Raw genomic sequence first — 21012 nt, 5'->3', positions numbered from 1 at the left:
TCTCTCTCCTTTCTCTCGTGATGTCACCCTCCCACCGGAACCTCGGATCGCGTAAATATTCTTACCCTCGGATCACGCAAGTATTCGTGCTACAAATGTATCAGAAGATTCTAAAAAATTATCTCAGGCCATACATCCGTGAGCTGAAGCTGAACCGAAAGTGGGTCTTGCAGCAGGACAATGATCGTAAACATGCAAGCAGATCTACAAAAGAATGGCTGCAGAAGAAGAAATTCCGCAGTTTACAATGGCCTAGTCAAAGTCCGAACATAAACCCTATGAAAATGTTGTGGCAGCGCCTGAAGCGAGCTATCCATGCAAGGCAACCCTCAAATGTCACAGAGTCGAAGGAGTTCTGTCAGGAGGCTGTCAGGAGGAAAGGCCAAAATTCCTCAAATCCGATGTGAGAGACTGACGAACGGTTACAGGAAACTCTTAGTTGCAGTCATTGCTGCTCAAGGGCGTGTCACCATTTACTGAATCTAAAGGATCACAAACTTTTTCACACGTGGTTATTGAATGTAGAATCATTTAAAGATAAATAAATGTTGAAAGAGTATCATGTTTTCGTTTAAATTGTTTAATTGAATTATCTTGATCTATTTTTGGGCTTAAATGAAGATCTAATAGCATTTTAGGTTTGAAATATGTAAAATATGTGAAAATCCTAAGGGGTTCACAAACTTTTTATCAGCCCTATACATACAACCAGGTGAGAGCCCATCGAAATGAAGTTTTATCAGCTCAGACGAAAGTGCAAGCATCTCCATGCTCAAAAAAAAAGTGGCAATGCTTATCTCAGTTGGTGGCCCTTAGTCTCAGTGGTGGAAATTTCACATTCCTATGTCGTGGCCAGTATATCCACGAGACATCCACTACTGGCTTCCCACAAAATAGCACTCATTTTACTGACCCTTCAAGGATGATTGGCTGAGTCAGACTTAGCCAGAATTTGAACTTAACCTTCCAATTGGGAGTTGAGTGTTCTTAGCAGAGTGCCATCCGGCTGGATAAGTGTAATGAAAACCAAAACTACATAGGAGCACAATAATTGTTACTGTAAAATTTCAATAGCTGATTATTTTTACAGTAACATGTTAAACAAATATCCCTAATTGCTGCGATCAACTCCGATTGTTCGAAAAAAAAATTACGTAGCCGGGACTGAGATCGTAAAACTGAATTACATTCACCATTAAAGTTAATACTGTGAAGTTATAATTACGGATTGCATTACCGAGAAACCATTCCAAACCTCCGAATCATGATAATAACATTTGCTTAAGCTGCAAAAACCTCAATGAATCTCAGAAACGTCCTACATTGGCTAGTTTGGTGAATTCCTTTAAAATGAATAGTGTTCATTTGGGGAGAGAGCCAAAGTAGATGGAGAAAAGCCGAATATTTAAGGGCAAAGCCATCTAAACATTTTCACAGATTGGGGTCATCAACCTACTTGGCGTACTGCCAACTCCTGAGTACCTCGTAGACCGGCAGTTTGGGAGTTTCAAGGCACGGAAAATGATGAACGCGTTCCGCAAACCCTGCGTCTGACGCAGCGCCGTGCAGTACACGTCGCATATACCCGACCGTCACATATCCGCCCCGACCAATAATAACCACCCTCACCCAGTTCCTGGAAAAAGAAAGGCACCTGCCACGTCCCCAATGGCGACACTGGAGAGAGGGACCAGCCTGAGGCAGGCCCAGCACTGCCACAGCTGCAACTCAAATATCCATTGACACAGACATTCATGAAGGACTCGTTTTAGAATATAAAAGTACTTATTTGGAAGACACTGCTTATTCCCCTGTGTTTTTTTTGTCATATATCCTCAATGGTTTTTTTTCGGAGTCGACTTATTCTCTCAATGCAAACCACGCAGTAAAGAACAGTTCCATATTATTATTTGTATCACCTATTTTCAAAGTATTTCCGCACGTTTAAGGGAATTTGCACGCTCACGTTGTCCAAGTCACCTGTCTGTGCTGGGTGTAAATGCCCTTCTCGACAGATGTTCACAAATCCGACCGTTTCACAACATCCGCCTCTACCTCAGTCCCGCGGAGTCGCGACATTGTGCTTTGGTAACTGTGAACTCGCATTACCATCCTAAAAACTAAACTATGAAACTATTTCTTATTTTACCAGGTAAGGCCCACTGAGCTGTACAGCTCTTTTATCAGCAGCGACTTGGCCACAAATGATAGCTCAACGAAGTGGCTTGACACGTGGACATTTATAGCAGCCAAATACTCTAAACTCATGTTGCTTCTAAACGTGGAGGAAAAAACTAGAGGACCTGGAGAAAAATCCACGCGACCACGGGAAGAACAAGCAAACTCCAAATAAACAGGCGTTGCTGCTGTTGTGATTGGGATCCCACTATCGGAACTGCTTGCATCCATGGGGCCGATGGCCACGGCAGCCCGCCGCACGCCCGCGGTCTTGTTATTCGTACGGTGATTGGCGTATCAGTCACGCGACAAACAAAACGGGACACAAACACTCATAGGGCCCAGAATAGAGCATCCTTTCAAAGTGCATTCGTGCTAAACACTCCCCAGACACGGGCACTTGGGCACAAATGAGACATGGCATAATGGCATTGCTTAGCAGTGGGATGTTGTCACACTCGACAGACAACTGCAATTCCTCCTCTACAGCACAGGGACACAGAGAAGTGGGGGTGCGGGGGGGTCACTTCAAGCATTCCCTGCAGTCTGTGGTACAGAAGGACTTATAGAGCTGAGTGGATTGGCCCTCGGCTAGTACGGAGCAATTTCACAGCAACAATCGCCGTTGTGGTGGGCAGGCTCGTGAACGACGCTGCTGAACAGCCGTCCTCCCCCCTCCCCACATCCTTGACAACGCAACCCAGAGGAGCGATGCTCACAACAACGAGCGGAGTGACGGGCGGCTAAATCAGAGCTAGGGGCGTAACGATTGGCTCCTTCTCGACAGTCGATAAACGGTCTCGATTTAGCGTTGCGAGAGTTCAAGAACAAATTGTGCCTGTTTAACAATGCGGAGAATGCAGCTGCCTCCTGTAGCATATTGCAAACAATGCATACGAAACGAAAAAACAATGATCATTACGCAAGCAATGTAATACGCGTGCTGCGAGCTTAAAAAAAAAATCAATATTATTCAAGGCAATGTTGCACACACATAGCCTGCAGAGTCGAGCACGCAGGTGGTGTATCTGCTCGTGACCTTGACACATTAATAACACCTGGGTCAATCATTTGGCAAGCAAGCCTCTACCCCTTACCGTAGCCTCAAAGTGCACCCAGCCTGGTACAAGCACCGAAGTGGCGGTGTTGTACCATGTTTATATACCTGCATGGTCAACGAACTCTGTCCCAGAGTTCTGATGATTGCGGGAGAGCAATGCTATCCCATCCCACAGAGTGAATTGGAATATTTGGAATCTTTTCCCAAATTTCATCTCAATTGTGCTTTTGGTGCCATATGATGATGAGAGGAAGAATCCATTGTCATCCGGTTCTCCAAGAAGTGAAACCCTTTGCGTGAGAGACAGACCCACAGAAGTGGATATCACAGAGCTACCACCGAGATCCCTTAAAGTGACATCGAATCCGCAAAGTACAGGGGGTGGGGGAAGCAGTCTCCCACCCACTCCGCCCATTGGAGGAAGGTTCGTCACGTGGCAGCTCAACGGACATTTACATTCTCCGAGTGGGAATTTTCGCCAAATAAAGTTAGCGACCGAACTTAACGTGATCGTCTCTTTGTGCACTCATCGGTGTCCGGACTGAGGCCACCAGCCCCCTACACTTGAGTACCAAGTTTAAACCACCGCTTTCCAACCAAGGTATCACCGGTAACCCGGATTTGAAGGCAGGATCTCAGCGGTGCCAGCTCAGCACTCGGACCGCTGAGCCACATGGCCTCCTCTACTGCATTGGGTTTTAAACGCTGGGGGAACAAAGGTGAGTCGGTTGAGCGGGTGGTGAGTCTGGTGAGAGAGTGGCGAGTCTGATGAGAGAGTGGTGTGTCTGATGAGCGGGTGGCGCGTATGATGAGCTGGTGGAGAGCATGGTCAGTATGCGGTGAGCACGGTGAGCGATTGGCGGCAAGTCCGGTGAGCGGGCGGTGAGTCTGGTGAGCTGTTGGCGAGTCTGGTGAGCAATCGGTGAGCACGGCGAGTGTGGTGAGCGATTGGCGGCGAGCGTGGTACCGGGCCCGCCGAGCGCTTGCTCCAGGTGGTAGAGCAGAGCGAAGCCCTTCTCGTAGGGCACGGTGGAGAAGGAGTCGTCCGGGTCGACGCCGTCCAGCACCGGCACGAGCTTGGTGAAGCCGTGCTCCGGCCCAAACGTGTCCACCTACGCACCCGGCACGGGCACATGGCAGTGTTGGAATCGTGTGGCGTTGTGGAGCGAGTTCAGCTGCACGCTGGGCTGAGTAGGGTTGGCTGACCTTGTGCAAAACCTCCAAATTATTCCGGGTTTTTTTCAAAGCAGTTGCCGAGAACAAGGCGCGAAGGCCCGAAACGTCAAACGGCCAGCAGTGTGAGGGGAGACGCAGCAAGAGAAGATGATGTGACCTGCAATGTGGTGGGTGAGTGGGTGAGAAGGTGGATGAGTGAGTGAGTGGGTGAGTGTGTTGCTGTGGCCCGCAGTGTGGTGGGTGAGTGGGTGAGAAGGTGGATGAGTGAGTGAGTGGGTGAGTGAGTGTGTTGCTGTGGCCTGCAGTGTGGTGGGTGAGTGGGTGAGAAGGTGGATGAGTGAGTGAGTGGGTGAGTGAGTGTGTTGCTGTGGCCTGCAGTGTGGTGGGTGAGTGGGTGAGAAGGTGGATGAGTGAGTGGGTGAGTGAGTGTGTTGCTGTGGCCTGCAGTGTGGTGGGTGAGTGGGTGAGAAGGTGGATGAGTGAGTGAGTGTGTTGCTGTGACCTACAGTGTGGTGGTTGAACACCGTGTGGATGAGAGTCAGCTGGTGCATTTCATGAGTCAAGTTAGCATGAACAGTAACCACGTAATAAATAAGTGAAAATGAGGCCAGGTACTAAGCGAGTGACTGGAGTGATAAGTGAGTGCTGAATCGTCCACCACTCTGACTGCTGCTCTACTCTGCATGCGAGCTGGTGTGGCAATGAGGTAGGAACTGGGTGCTCCATCGCAGATATCATAGCAGCAGGATTCAAAATTTTGGCAGCTGTGGATGCTGACGATGGGGACACCAAATCCTTGAGAGCGTGAGCGCTCCTCAAACTACGCCGACGGCAGTGGCTGGAACAGGGGACTTCCTGCATCTTCAATGCCTCTGCTGAGTAGCCAGTAAGAATGCATCTTTAGGTAGCAAAAAAAACCTTTAAACTCGTGGCACACGACGGGAAGAGACCAGGACGGAAGTCTCTAAGAGAGACAAAGAGGGCACGGCTCAAGATGAGCATCAAGAGGTAAGGAGGAGGAGCGCTGGGCAGGAAAGGGAAGAAGGGGAGAAGGAACAACAGGGCCAATATTTCGGGGACGCGAGGGTGGTGAGGATGAGAGGGGGAGAGACCAGGAAGGAGCGAGCAGGAGTGGGCGGTGGGGAGAGGAGAGGGGTTCAGAGTGGGGGTGGCCACACAGAAGTCACGTGACTTGCGGGAGGCTCGAGCTGATTTAGATGTGTAGATGTGAATAATGCAGGGAGTAGTGAGAAAACTAACACGAGATTGTTTTCGTAGAGTTTTTTTTTCCCACTTCATAATCCACTTTGGAAGAGAATAGATAAGAACATGAGTGTCCATAGATGGGTCTTTGTTATGCCTGTACTACTGGGTGGGAGATGCGAGCTCGCTTTAAACAAAGCAACGAGAAAATAACCATCTGTCCCTTTGAATGCAGGTGCAAGGATACAACGCACGGGAGAGTACGTCACCAGGCAGCACACGGAGTCATAACCCTGACCCTCACACCGGGCGACGGGGGAAATGCATACACAACCTCTCTTGCACAAGCGAGCTGCTACATGCATGCCGCTTGTTGAGTTACACAAAGGTCCCCCGTAAAGCCTTCAGCAGGCTGTTGGAGCAAGTTCTGTTTGCAAGCAGCTATTAAGGCCGGCAACGGCACACGAAGGGGTGGGAGGCCTACAACCGCCCCCAGCCATCTTTGTGTCCGCAGAGCTGACGATGACTGCACCAGTGGCTCATTTAAGATCGAGTCAACCTAGGGGACACCTCGGTCGGTTTCGGGTATTTGTGACCCATGTTGGGTCACTGGGTTTGTAGTGCAGTGTGCAAACCACTACACTACCACTCCAAACTGTGCAGTTACACAAAGACCCCCCCTATAGCCTAAATTGACTTTTGGGGAAAGTGCTGTTAGTGAGCACCTATGAAGGCCAGAATGGCACACGAAGGAGTGGGTGGCCAGGACCATGCCCGGCCGCCTTTGTCTCCCGAGTGGCGATGGTACTAGGTACTCATTTGAGGCTGAGTCGATCTAGGGGAGGCGCAGGACCGGTCCAGATAATCATCACCAGTATTGGTGGCCGTGACGGGGAATCGATCTCGGGTCGCCGGGTTCGTAGCGCAGCGCGCTAACCACTACACTAACCACTACACTAACCACTACACTAACCACTACACTAACCACTACACTAACCACTACACTAACCACTACACTAACCACTACACTAACCACTGCGCTAACCACTGCGCGATCACTCCCCCTCAGTTATACATACGCACACATCGCAAAGCGCATATGGCATTGCATAAGCATTCAAGCAATAGAAGGATATACAAATCAGCATGTGTGTATCTTTATGTACGTTGCATGAACTCATGTAAGCGAGTGATCCGCAGATGAACTATTTTATCATTCCATGGTGGATATTTCCACGCTGGGAACACATGTTGGGTGAGAGTGTAAGTGATGACGATGGGCGTTTGGAAGTGAAAAACTGCGTGTAATGGGTTCATGGCGTGGCCAGAGATGTTATTTTAAAACTCACGAACAAATCCAAATCATGAAAATGACCTTTCGTGCTACCCTCGCTGTATCAATAACAAGCGTGTGTGTGTGTGCGTGTGCGTGACACTGCTGCCCCGTCGTGGCCACACACTCAGCTGGCTTGCGCCGTGGTTAGAGGCACAGGCTGATCTCGAACCTTCCCGAGGGAGGAGGGGGGGGGGAGAGGTTGGGGGAGGCGTCCAAAATTGTATTCGTAAAAAATAAAAAGTTGGGTGGATCTTCTCTGGTAAATATCAATAAAACGCCAATATTCTGGGTCTCAAGGAAGGGGTGGGGGGCAATTTCCACCAATTTCCCTCCCCTGGATGCACCACTGGGTTAGAATGCATCTCTCGTTCGGCCAAGCACAGCCGGATTACATTGATAATGTTAATCGGAGCCTCCAATTGTAACCGAAGCGAATGGATTTCAATTGGTGTCTTGCCTGGTTCATCAAGAGGCAGGGCATAATAACTGGCTCAGACCACGCATGTAGCAGTGGGGGTGGGGAACAGGGGGGGGGGGGTCCTACCGACTCCTGGAGGGATTTCCAGCCCCCGATGGCGAAGAACTGCCTGGTCTTCTCTCCAAACATCTTGCCGGCGATCATGCGCTCCAAGTAGACCGTGTGTCCTTCATTGAGCCTACAGAGCGAGAGAGGCAACTACAATGGAGTGGTGCGTGTCTTAAGTGATGAATGGATATCATGTTTCATGTGACAACCAAATGGAAGCGTATGGTGTTTCATTTACTTGCCTTTTTCTTTATAGATTAATTTAATTGTACCCGGCAAAACAAGGGGCTAATTCTATTCCTTGGGTCTTTCGGTAAAACCACGTAGATAGAACAAATAATAAAAATAATAACAATATCACGTTTCGATCACAATACAAGCAATCGTCATCAGGTGACAAAATATAGCAGGAAAGCTGCTGGGGCAGGAAAAAATATATGGTGGGAGCGCTGCTAAGGGTGTAGCCCATGGGTCAGTGGGATGAAATTTGCATGTAAATGTAAGATCGGAGAAATCTTGACAAACGATGCTGTGGGGGTGGCCATTGTATTGTGAGAGATTAGCATGTCAATGTAAGAAATTTGCTTGTAAATGTAAGCTCGGAAAGAGCTCGGAAAGAACCATCGCCAAATGTTGGTGGAAAAGGATGGCAGGCCGCCATTTACTAACACAGCTAACAGAGGCTGTGTTAGTGAATGTAACTCAGAGAGTCGAAAATAGCTGCTCACATAGGTAGGTAGGAAGGGAACATCACAGCCAGTTATGACCTAAACTGGTTAATAACGTCCTTCCAATTATTGCTGAGTTTGCACCCGTCTTATCGGTTGAAATTGTGTCTGTGTTAATATATCTGGATGGCTTCGTGAACGAATCTTTGCTGATAGCCAGTGGGCTTGCAGAGTACCCTCGTCTTTGCAAAATCAACGTCGTGTTTGCCCACAGCATCAAAACAATGATCAGCCATGGCTGAGGTATTGGTCCTACCGTGTTTCAGATCTGCTTCACGTTCATTCTACCTTTGCGTACGCGCACAATGTGGTGACTTTCATTTCCACTGCTGGCTTTTGAGCCCGTGCTGCCCAGAAGCTGCCCCGAAGGTAATGGGGATGATTAGTTCCACTCTTCACACAACAGAGGGCCTCACAACGGGCCTGTGAAGGGTGATGTAAAGGAAGGGGTCCCCACGTGGTGTTGTGCCCCAGGCCTCTGGACAGTCCGGCTGTGAACCCAAAGAATACATTCCACAATTCCATGGACCAGACCAGTGTCTCTTCTGTCCTTAGGGCCACTGCTGACTTCCCACATCGGTGAGTCAAATCCAACAGTGTCTCCCTGCTCAAAAAAACGAAGAAAAAAAAGTAACTCTAGTTATTTAACTAAGTAAGGCCCAACTGAGCTATATAGCTCTTTTTTCAGGAGCGATGTGGCTACAAACAATAGCTAAACGAAGTGGCTTATCCTGTGCAAATCTAAATCAGCCAAATACTCTAAACACACGTTTATTCTAAATGAGGACGGATAAAACCGGAGGACCCGGAGAAAAATCAAACTCCAAATATACAGCAGCAGCAGGCGTCAGGGTCGGGATCGAACCCATGACCTCCTGTATACCAGGCAAGGTAGTTAACATCTCCTAGCCACCGTAATGATGATGATGATGAGAAAGAGACACAAACTACAAATATAGAGCAGGTGCCAGGGTCGAGATCAAACCCACGACTTCCTGTATACCAGGCAAGGTAGTTAACATCTTGTCACATTGGCGTCCCTTGCCACCATGGGTGCCCCATGACCAATGGCGCACCATTCATCTTCACACAAGCACCGCTGCTCAATTTCCACGGAGTAGTATTTATTTTACTCATTCTGGAACAATAATGAGCATGCAACCTCCAACCGGGATTCAAATCCACGCTTTTCCAACTGCAGTGACACCTGGCAAACTCATTGAAAAGGTGTATCCACTTACTCCAAATGAATTGCTACAATACGAATGCCTGGCAGACGCAACGGCAAATCGAACCATCAACCCTGCGAACAAGAGCCGAGTGGGCGAGAATGTCGACCGCCGGAATATAAAACCGGCTCGATCAATAACTACTGATGCGAGATTTTTTTCGCCGACATCGTCAGAATTCCAAACAGCCGCGTGCGAGAAACACTGGCGAAATGTGCCGACTGTGCATTCGGTCAACAGCCCCCGGCCACATGTCCTGCAAAGCGGCGTTTTTGAAAACCACGACGGCATCATTCTCAGCTGCCACCGCCAATGGCCATGCGTCAGAGAGCCGTAAGCGAAGACGCACCGAGATGATGAACTAAAAATGTCCGGCTCAGGGCCGAGATAAACGACGGGTTCAGAATTACAATTTCGTTGGGTCACCGATAATTACGTAAATTAATACGCACTTTAAAAACTATATATATACGTTTTATATGTTCGAGGCCAGTCCTGAGGATTAATTCGACATTCATACCAATGTATTCACTCAGCCAAGCAACACAGTTTTGTGGATGTGCATTAAAGACTGTTGAATCAGAATCTTTATATTTATACTGGAGGAATCCGATGAGCTATAAAGCTTTTTTTTTATAGATGTCTAGTCAGATGTCAGGTGAAGGTGATGAAAAGAAAATGGCACCACTGCCCCGTGCCAACACCAAGAGCTGATCGCCTGCCAGTCCACGGTGGCTATGCACACAGCCTGCAATCCAGAACAGTGGATGCGAGGGTTGGTGGACCACACATATGTTGCGAAGAGCCCTGCCTACGCTCGCCAGAACGCAGCGCAGCCAAGTGTGGACCAACATATCATCTAATCCGTTCTTTGGTTTTTTCGGTAAAGGCACGTATAAAAATAAAATAATAAATTAAATAATAGCATACGACGTTTCGATTGCAACACAAGCAATCAGCATCAGGTATAATGAAATAGCGATATAGAATATAACCAGAAAACTATAGACAGACATATAAGCAGACAGATATCACCAAGATACATAGAGAGAGCAACCCAGGTACAGAGAGAGGTGATCGTCTCTGTGGGGTGGCCTTAAATAGACAGAGGGGGGCGGAGGCAGAGAGAGGGAGGGGGTAGGGAAAACATTTACATGTCAATGAGTGCGAAGGGAGGGGAGTAAGGCAAGCAGGCTTAGAGGGAGACAGAACACACTAAATTAAATAACCTAGCAAAGTATCGAAATGTTATGTAAAACGACACAGAGAGTCGGTCAACACACAATTAACGCATTGCCTGGTCGATTACGTATTTCAAAGATTGCTAAGTTAGAATTTAAGTGTGAAAATTCCAAAGAAAGACAAAACATAAAAAAGAGGAACGGAGACACACAGACAGAGCAGAACCTAAGAACGATACAAAACGAGTGTAGACAGAGAAAATTACACTAAATATACAGGCAGAGAGAGAGAACAAGAAACCCAGAGAGAGAGAAAAAGGTATGTATCTTGGTGATATCTGTCTGCTTATATGTCTGTCTATAGTTTTCTGGTTATATTCTATGTCGCTATTTCATTATACCTGATGATGATTGCTTGTGTTGCAATCGAAACGTCGTATGCTATTATTTAATTTATTCTTTTATTTTTATACGTGACTTTACCGAAAAAACCAAAGAATAATTCCTGCAGTCACGAAAGCTCCAAAATTAAGATTTAATCCGTTCTTCACGATGTAATGACCAAGACATCAGATCACTCACCTGAAGCACGCGTACGGGCAGACATACAGTCAGGAAAGTAGGCCAAGGCCTCCCATTGGTGCAGAGAGGCCTCAACAGCGATTGGTCGGGAGGCAAGGTTTAAAGGGATTGGAGGAGAGGTTCAAACTGAAAAGGGGTGAAGTAAAGGTTGAGCGTTGAGGCGACGGTTGACAGCCATTGAGGGAGGACGGGAATTGGCCGATAGGAGGACGGTGATATAAGTTTCGAGAGAAGGAGCTCGAAGGGGGGGGGGGGGACGTTCGCAGGGAGAGTACCGAACTTCAAGAGACAAGCAAGAAGCTGGGCCTAGTGTTGGTGCTGTGTCAAATAAAAGTCTCCGAGTGCGTCGGCGTTATTGCAATGAGATCGAGTGTTGCCCCCTTCGGACGTGTCGGGGGTTTGTCTGGGTGCGGTGGTTTCCTCCAACAGGCAAAAACACTCATTACTTGGTCGAATACATTTTAATAACCAGAGGGCTGCAGAGCTTGCACAATTGTTTGTTGCCAGCTCGACCGCCTGGCTGCCTTCCAGCTTTGTCTGCGGTTTCTCGGCGATTGTGCGATGTAATTTGGATGCACGACGATGCTATGAAGAAAGAAACAGACGTTATTGATATTCTTGATAAGGTCACTCGCCCCACCACACCACATCCAGCATCACAATCACGCCAGCAGTGGCAGACTCTACGCCACCGTTCCGACTCTGGCCTGGCACTGGCTCAAGCAAGCCGGCTCAAAGCCACTCTTGACTTGAGCCGGCTCTAAACTAAATTAAACTTTTTTATTTTACCAGGTAAGGCTCACTGAGCTATGTAGCTCTTTTTCACCTGGATACGAATGGTAGCTCAAAGGAGTGGCTTATCATGTGAAAATGTATAGCAGCCAAGTACTCTAAATACATGTTGATTCTAAATATGAAGGGGGAAGTGGAAGACCCGGAGAAAATCCATGCGACTACGGGGTGAGAGAACATGCAAATTCCAAATATACAGGTGTCAGGGTCGGGGATCGAACCCACGATCACCTGTATCCCAGGCGAGGTAGTTAACATCTCCTCGCCACCGTGCAACCGTCTGAGTGTGGTCCCAGCTGTGCTCAGGAGGCTGAGCTGAGCCTGAGCTGAGCCTGAACTGAGCCATGGCTGAGCCGCTCGCGCTCGAGCGGATCAAGCCGGAGCTGAGCCACGTCAGAGGCCGGGCCAGAGTTGGGCCGCGACCGCCTAAAGTCGACTCGCACAGTCTAAATTACCAGCATTGCGTCCTCTCCTTGGCCATTGACCAGAATGGGGGGGATGAACCGATATTATTCCTTCGCTGCAAAACTCCGGGTCAGATGTCAACTGTGCAAACTGCCGTGATGTACGGCAGAAGGAGAGATGTGACGGTGTGGGGCTGCGGTGGCATCATCTCCGCGGTCGTCATCGTTCGCGATGGACAGCCGAAGAGGGAGCATCGTCTGTACCGGCCAAGACAACTTCTTTATGTTAGCATTGCCTGCCCCCCACAAACCATCCTGGAGATCAGCCACTGAACTGGGAGAGGGGTATACGAGAAGGACGATGCTGTTTATTGGTGGGGGGGGGGGGGTGATATCTATACAGGACCACCTATAGAACTGCCATTGTACAGCATTGCCAGTTAGATTGCGGGATAGGAATATGAAAGGTAAAGGTGCAGCCCTGCAATTGCTCGCTCACACCACTACTGGCAGAAGGGGCCTGCGCTTGAGAGAGCATCTTGATAACTCTTCCACACCAGCCGGACATCTTGGAAATAAGTAGAGGAGGGGACCCACAATTTAGGCCACCCCAAGCGGCCTGCGGATCGACTCAACTGCGCTTGCACGCATTCACATCGCTGGGTGGGACGGAGGCGGCGGAGGGGATTTCGGGAAACTTGCGCCCTTTGTTTCCGCAGCCGCGCCAGCAGATCGAATCGAACGGGTGACTCCTGGGTTACAGGTCCAGTGCGCTGACCGTTACCCCACTGTGGCAGCTTCAGATGCGCTTCTGCGGCCGTTGGAAACACTCTTCCTTCTGATATTAGGAAGCCGCTGGAGCTACGCATTTTTTTATCTAGATTGAAAACTAATTTTGTTCAGAACTGATTTTTGTTTGTTGTCGTTCCCCCGCACCTCTGATTAGTGCGTTTGGCTATGCACGGTGCGAAAGAAGTTCAACATACATACAGTGCACATCCAGTGGTTATTGTGCTTATTCTTTCACGCTGGCCAGACTTTTTGAAAGAGGTAAGAGTACCCACACTTCACCCCACCACACGCGACCTGCCAAGCGACCAGGGTTGGCCAGTCATGTTGCTGAGAGGATGGCGGTGGGAAGGGATTTATGAAAAGTACCCCTTTGTTTATTTCAAATGAGTTGGTGGCATCAAGATATTATTGTTTAGGAAACCCATGCAAACCTCCCCCCCGCACCTCCGATTAGCACGGTTGGCTAAGTATGGTGCAAAAAAAGTTCAGCATACAATACAATTGTCAATAAACATGAAGAAATTTTAAAAAATGTGAAATTAAAAAATCCCACACACCTGCCACGAAAGAGCACAGGGTGGCCATAAAAAGGGACAACGGCACGAATAGATTAGCGTTTGGTGACAGACGCATCAGCACGGGTGGTGCCGAACCACGCACCGGCGCCGGACGCCCTGGCAGGCTGGGACGTAAACACGGCGGGCGCATGTGTGGCATGTGTGGCATAGTGTGGCATAGTGCGGCGTGGTGCGGCGCTCACGCGGCGGGCACGCGGTGGGCACGCGCCGCTCATTTAGGTGCCGCCCGACGGCCCCGTGGCACAAACGGGCGCCAGAGGGGGGGGGAGGGGGTTACATAACCGAGGGGGCCGACAAAGGGTGTTTATCGAGCGCAGGGCAAACACAACGCGTGCGCCGGCACCGCTTCAAAAAGCCCCACTGTTTGCCCCCGTCTCTATTTGCCCTGATGGGGAGGGAGGCCGGCTGGACGCGACCAAACGATCTCCCCCCTATCTCACGTTCTCCTCTCTCGGCCACACGTGGCCGGATTCCTCCGTGACTGCTGCGGCGCTACGTGCGCTCGTCAACGGATTAGCCATCCGCCGATCGTTCTGCCACCTCTGCTGCCAGCCTGCCTGCCTGCCTGCCCACGTACACATCTTCCGTTAGATGCCAATAACGCCGCTGATTGAGGGCAGCATCGGTGGAGCGCTCTGTCGCTCTGCGAAAATTTAGCACAAATGTGGCAGTTTGGGTTTTGTGCCACGGTGGTGTGGTCTAATTTTTTTAGGATAACCAACGCACACAGCCTGCTGTGATGTGGGCCCAAATCCCTTCGTGATATCAGTGATGAACGATATTTATAAAAGGATGTCATTGCACACCTAAACAAATGTTGAGTTAAACCAATTTTCTAATTTACCAGCAGAAACGTGGTTCTGTACAGCTGCTATCGATCATCACAGCTCCCATCTCCCTTTTGGCAAACCCCACAACCCCACCCTGGCACCCCATCAAACATTCATAATTTAATTGTCATTGTGGCCAGTTCGATCCAAACGTCAACCTCTTTGACGATGCGCCTGTGCCAGACCAATGTCATTCAAACTTTCATGTGGAGCCTCGGGTTCTTGAGTACTCTGGAACCCAAGTAATTCTACTATTGTCTGAGTGTGATAATTAGTCCGTTTTCCCCAACAAAGTCTCGTGTAGTCCAGAAGTCGACTTTGTTGATCGTGCCCGACTTCAACAGCAGCTCAGTTTGGCCACTGCACACTTCATTTCTGGGTAATCTGTTTGCCACGCTGCTCATGAAGCCCACCCAATCACGGCGATGCAGCGGTGAGTGCGGACGCGCTACGGCCCCCGCTGGCAATTACGAGCAGCAGACGCGAAATGTTGCTCGCCGGGAGCAGTCGCGGTATCTTTGTTGCTCGAAACGAGCTTCGCGCAGGGTGCTTATCTCTTGTGGAGACCCGAAGTCAGAAGTGGCCCGACTGGGCACGTCTCCCAAGCCGCGTGCAGCTCTTTAATCCACCGCGCCCGGATCTCTCGAAGGAGGAGCACAACGTAGAGCCTGCCTGCTACCAAAGTAGCAAATAATAATTTATGTCTCCCGTGCTGTGCTGAAAACTGTCAATATGAATACACACACTTATATATACACACTTGGCTCGTTGCGGTACTGTTTTGGAGGTTGGTCTGTTACAGGTCGGCCACCCCTGCCCCAAGTGAATGGTGGAAATTTCACTTAACTACGACCACGACTATTAGGGTAGGCCACGGCTAATCCGTTTCTTGTCACCAGGCAACCAGACAGAACCATGAGCCACAACAACACTCAACAGAGGCTCTGCTTACTCCGAAATCTTTGCGCAACACTCAACAAACTCGGCTTCAATTTAACATGAAGTGATTCCTTAATTTAAACGTAATGAGCGGCGTGTGTACGTTCAGAGCTTCTCAAATGTGCCCTACAGTTTCTGCACGCTGCTAACACCCACCCCCCCCCCCCCCCCCCCCCCCAGGGAAAGAAGCATGTGCCTCGAATCTTCTCATAACACAGAGCTCAAGGTTCACAGCTTCGGCGTGAAGTGGTATCAGAATACCGGAGCAAAAACGAACAGCACATTGGAGCTTCAAAATATTCCACAAGTGAAATAGTAAACCGATCGCCGAGTGCTGTACAATGAGAGCAAGTCAATCTCCAACTGCCCAATGGCCAGGACCACGAGCCTCAAGTAAGACCTCGGAGCATCAAGCAAATGAACATGCAGTGGCGCTCGGGTCATTGGCTCGAAATCACAAGGGGGAGAGCTCAATTCAGGAGGTCGGCTCAGTCCATCATCCCACTGGGGTCCAGTAAAATGAGTACCACTTTGTGGACGATCACCCCATGAAGATTTGTTTGATGAAATAAAAAATAGTTTAGTAAAATTTTTGTTAAATGTATTTCTTTACCTTTCCTATACTTTGCACTCCTATTGTATTTTGTATTGTTTGTTGTTGTAAAGTTCTGACCTGCCCCTCGTGGATATCTGTGAAAAACAGCTTTGTAGCTCATCGGATTCTTCCAGTATCAATAAATATTCTGATTCTGAGATACTGGTCCCCCCAGGATAAGAATGAGCGATTTCCCTCACTGACACGGGTCCACCGATGGATGATCGCTACAAAGTATGTATGACCTGTGTTTTGATTTAGTGTGCTGATCTTAAAGGTGCATTGAAAAATTATAATACTCCGATTGATGCTCCTGCTGTTGTGGAGTGACTCATGCAGCCAGCTATGGCTGCAGGGTTTTGGTAGTACATGTTGTTTATGCCATTGTGAAAATTCCGTCACAGTTCCTATGATTGCTTTTTCATTGCTTTCATGGCTTTATTTTTGTGATTTAGAAAAGTGTATTGGTTTAGCCATGTTTGTTTTTTGTAGTACAGAGTTAGACTGATGGCCTTAATCTAAGTTGTCTTGTGGTTGATGTTGTTGTTTGACTTGCATCCCACTGGGATTTTTGCACACAGCGTTGGTGTACGGTGTTTTTTTCTGCAATATTTTGCTGTCTTTTCTGTTTGCACTTAGTCACATATTCACTTTAAGATGTTTTTTGTTCATGTTTTTTTTGTTTGTTGCGGTTGCACCCGATTCAAGAGCCGAATGGCTCACAGGGCTATACCTAATAAATGAACTTGAACTTGAACCCAATAGGTGTTTGAAAATAACAAAAAACATTCCTGCCCTTCGATGCATCCAGAAAAGCCTGGCAGAGGCTGAAGACTCTTTCTGAGGAGGGTCCTGCATTGGGGTATTTGGTCCAGTTTCACAAGCGAGTGCTTGGCCATGTGCAAGGAAACCACAGCACCGGACGAAAGTCCGCACAGAGTTTATGGAAATAATGCTTACATTTCTGTTCACCGTGCAAGCCTATAGCACCTGCCATTCCCAGGTAGTCTCCCATTTAAGTGATAATCATGGTCAATATTACACGTAGGCTTTCACGGCCAACATTACAATTGATAATTCGTTTATTTGACGTCGAATCGCGTGGGTATTAAAGCTCAGTGAGAACCGAGCTTGCGCTAACAGCTGATGATGCTGGATGCGATCTCCTGTGATAAGATTGTCAACGTTCCTCCACTTTGATGAAAAACCAAATCAATTGGCACATTTGCCCATGACGTGATAAATTGAGTTGATTGGCTTTGACGGGTGATGGAGGGTTATCATTAAAACATATATTTATACTGACGCAATCGAACCTAAACTAAACTAGTTATGAATCAATCATGGTCAACCATGCTTAAAGCCTGAGGTATGACGAGATCGGATGCACTCAGAAAGATTTGGTCTCAGGCAGACTGTACAGCGATGCAGCCGAATGAATCGTATGAACACCCCGCGCCACGAACGTGAGATGTTAACTACCTCGCTTGGTATACAGAAGGTTGTGGGTTCGATCCCAACCCTGACACCTGTATATTTGGAGTTTGCATGTTCTCCCTGTGGTCACGTGTATTTTTTCTTCCACATTTAGTCAAATGTGTTTAGAGTATTTTACTACTCTAAATGTCCCCGTGATCAGCCACTTAATTGAGCTATCATTTGTGGCCAGGTAGCTTTCTGAAAAACAGCTGTGTAGCTCAGTGGGCTTTACCTGGTAAAAATTAAAACAGTTTTAGTTCTATACTCTTTGGTTCTTTTAGTAAAGTCACGTAGGTAGAAAAAATAATCAATCACGACGTTTCGATCGCAACACAAGCAACTGTCATCAGATGTTAAACAAGGGACACGGTGCCCGTGATGGCACCGTGTCCCCTAGATGCCCCATGCGTCAGGATTAACCCCAGTTCAATGGAAATTCTATTTCAATCCACATCCCGATCGTGAATACGCCGTCCTTCTGTTCCCAAGGCTTTAAGTTTCGAGCCACAAAGTGGCTCTCCATGTTCCTGCGGCTCAGAGCGTCACGAGACGTCCCAGTGAACTCGCCGGTAAACAATGGCTCGGGTGACACCGACGATACGGGCTCTCGCGTGACGTGACGGTGCGTTTTCCCCCGTTTGCAACTAAAACATCAGAATCTTTATTATTTAGACTGCAGGAGAAGGAATCTGATGAGTTATGAAGCTTTTTTTACTCACATTTGTCCAGTATGCGGTGGGTGAGAAAGTTACAATAACAAAATAAAAACCAATAATGCAAAGTATAGGAACGGTTAGAAAGTCACGAAAAATAAATAAATTAAAATAACTGAAGCATCGAAGTTCGAATTGCAAAAGTATATCAACTCCTGTCGATTATTTTACAATAGATGCAAGCTTGGGCAAGGCAGCAAAACAACAACAGTCCCAGACTACAGAAAGACAACACACAGTCCCTAAATAATGTTCGCCACGGTGTCGAGATGTTAACTTCCTCGCCTGGTATACAGGACGTCGTGGGTTTGATCACGACCATGATTGCCTGTGTATTTGGAGTTTGCATGTCTCTCTCTCCCTGTGGCCTGGTGAATTTTTCTCCGGGTCCTCCGGTTTTTCCCACCACATTTAGAAACATGCATTTAGAGTATTTGGCTGCTATAAATTTCCATGCAATAAGCCACTTCATTGAGCTATCATTCGTGACCCAGTCGCTTCTGCTCAGTGGGCTTTACGAGCCCGGGCGAAGGCTTCCTGTCACGCCGCTACACATCTGTAATTGCCCAATGACTTTCAAATTTGTTTTCCAGAGTCGCGTACATTATTCCCCGCAGCTTCTGCGTAACACTCGAAAAGGTTTACTGTGTTACACGTCATGACCCCTGTGCATCGACAGCCACACCCAACGGGTAAACACGTTGGTACAAAATACCAATTTCACGTTTCAGTCCTCCACTCCAAAGATCGCAAACATCACGCAGAGAAATCCTAGCCTTGGTTTGCCTTTAGTCACACTGCCAGATTTAGGCGATCAAGTGATCCTGCAAGTCATGCGATGATACATTTATTTATAAAATGAAATGTCTTCATTTCCATTAATATATTAAAGTTAACACATTCACTTTTGGAACACGTGGCAGTTACATCATCTTGCAATGCACACTCATGAATTAACTTATGGGGAAGGGAAAAAAAACCTCGTAATGTTAATGACAGTGAAAACCAATCCTCCACAATTACACGTGTAGAGGAGTGAAATACGCAGTGCGTACAGTTAACCGAGGGCAACTGAGGGCAAACAGGTGCGCGTGTGAGCGGGTCTGAGGGAGCGTAGGGCTGTGGAGATGTAGAGTTGCTGTGTGCGGAGACGCTGTGTGCGAAGACGCTGTGTGCGGAGACGCTGTGTGTGGAGTCGCTGTGTGCGGAGACGCTGTGTGCGGAGACGCTGTGTGCGAAGACGCTGTGTGCGAGGATGCTGTGTGCGGAGACGCTGTGTGCGGAGACGCTGTGTGCGGAGACGCTGTGTGCGGAGACGCTGTGTGCGGAGACGCTGTGTGCAGAGACGCTGTGTGCGAAGACGCTGTGTGAGGATGCTGTGTGCGAAGACGTTGTGTGCGGAGACGCTGTGTGCGGAGACGCTGTGTGCGGAGACGCTGTGTGAGGATGCTGTGTGCGAAGACGCTGTGTGCGAGGACGCTGTGTGCGAGAACGCTGTGTGCGGAGACGCTGTGTGCGGAGTCGCTGTGTGCAGAGTCGCTGTGTGCGAAGACGCTGTGTGCGAAGACGCTGTGTGTGAGACGCTGTGTGCGGAGACGCTGTGTGTGAGGATGCTGTGTGTGAGGATGCTGTGTGCGAAGACGCTGTGTGCGGAGGCGCTGTGTGCGGAGACGCTGTATGCGGAGTCGCTGAGAGCAGAGCTGCTGAGTGCAGGATAAGTGAGGTGAAAGGTAGATAAGAGAGGGAAGAAGATAAACATAAGTGACCATATAGATAGTTATAGGAGTGCTACAACTAGTGCAAAAATAGGTGAATGAAGTGTAAGCAGGTGACTTGTTACGACGTGTCCGTGTGAGTAATTTTTTAAGACACAACACACATGACCACATGGGGTTGTGGATAAGAGAATTCGCAGATAATAATGAGTAACCCTTAGAAATCCAGGTAAGTGGACTTCTAATATATACAGGTGTGAAGCAAATACCAACGCTACAATAAATCAACTGCTAATGGCACTGCACATGACCAATAACTGAACCTGGAACAATGGGATAATGGTGTGGGTTGTAAAACTACATTTTTGGCTTCCAACCACCTACTGTGGCATTTGTAATCTGAATCTGTCCCCAGACTCCCCCCCTAGATTGGCTCAGCTTGAACGTCGCACCTGGTGTGGTGCGTCAACTGTAGAACTGGCTGTCCTTGGCACTGGGTCTCACCATCGTGTCTCAAATGCTGTCAGAGCATTAATAGGTCCTCCTTAACAGAAATTACCCCCCAACCCCTCCTCCTGTCTACAAGGCTGAAGGGGGGATCACTCCCCAAATTAAAAACACACAGACACTCAAACTCGGACAGACATAAAAACCCCCCAATTAGCTGTACACACCGCATTGCCTCGCTATTCGCAAGATGATACACGTTCGGGTGATGCTCGTGAACAGCAAATTTTTATATTGTTAGGGGAAGTGATGTTAGCGAGCACCGATTAAGGACGGCACAGCAGACTGAGGGGATGTTCACACACCGTGCCTGATGCTCGTGCCGCGTGGGGTCGACTTGGGAAGTTTTGTATGGTCAGGAAACAAACCCAGGTCGTGGTGATTGTAATGCAGCACAATAAGCATAATGCGACTACTCACTCCGACTACCAATACTGCACGAAGATCACCCATGTAGCCTTTAACAGAC

The 21012-nt window shown here is 48.4% G+C and overlaps 1 protein-coding gene across 3 annotated transcripts in view; it reads right to left on the bottom strand.

Moving 5' to 3' along the window:
- LTA4H (leukotriene A4 hydrolase) overlaps nt 1-21012 on the bottom strand; it is a 129664-nt gene that overhangs the window by 23476 nt on the left and 85176 nt on the right. For all 3 annotated transcript variants that reach the window (XM_061563076.1, XM_061563077.1, XM_061563078.1), the window contains 2 exons: nt 7498-7609; nt 4206-4350 (listed from right to left, as the gene is read on the bottom strand). In XM_061563076.1, the coding sequence (XP_061419060.1) occupies nt 4206-4350; nt 7498-7609 (257 nt within the window). The remainder of the gene's footprint in view (nt 1-4205; nt 4351-7497; nt 7610-21012) is intronic.

This window comes from Lethenteron reissneri, chromosome 30 (genome assembly GCF_015708825.2).
Source record: "Lethenteron reissneri isolate LAM-NWPU_2019-01 chromosome 30, ASM1570882v1, whole genome shotgun sequence".
Taxonomy (NCBI): domain Eukaryota; kingdom Metazoa; phylum Chordata; class Hyperoartia; order Petromyzontiformes; family Petromyzontidae; genus Lethenteron; species Lethenteron reissneri.
This window is presented reverse-complemented; position numbering and strand designations above follow the sequence as displayed.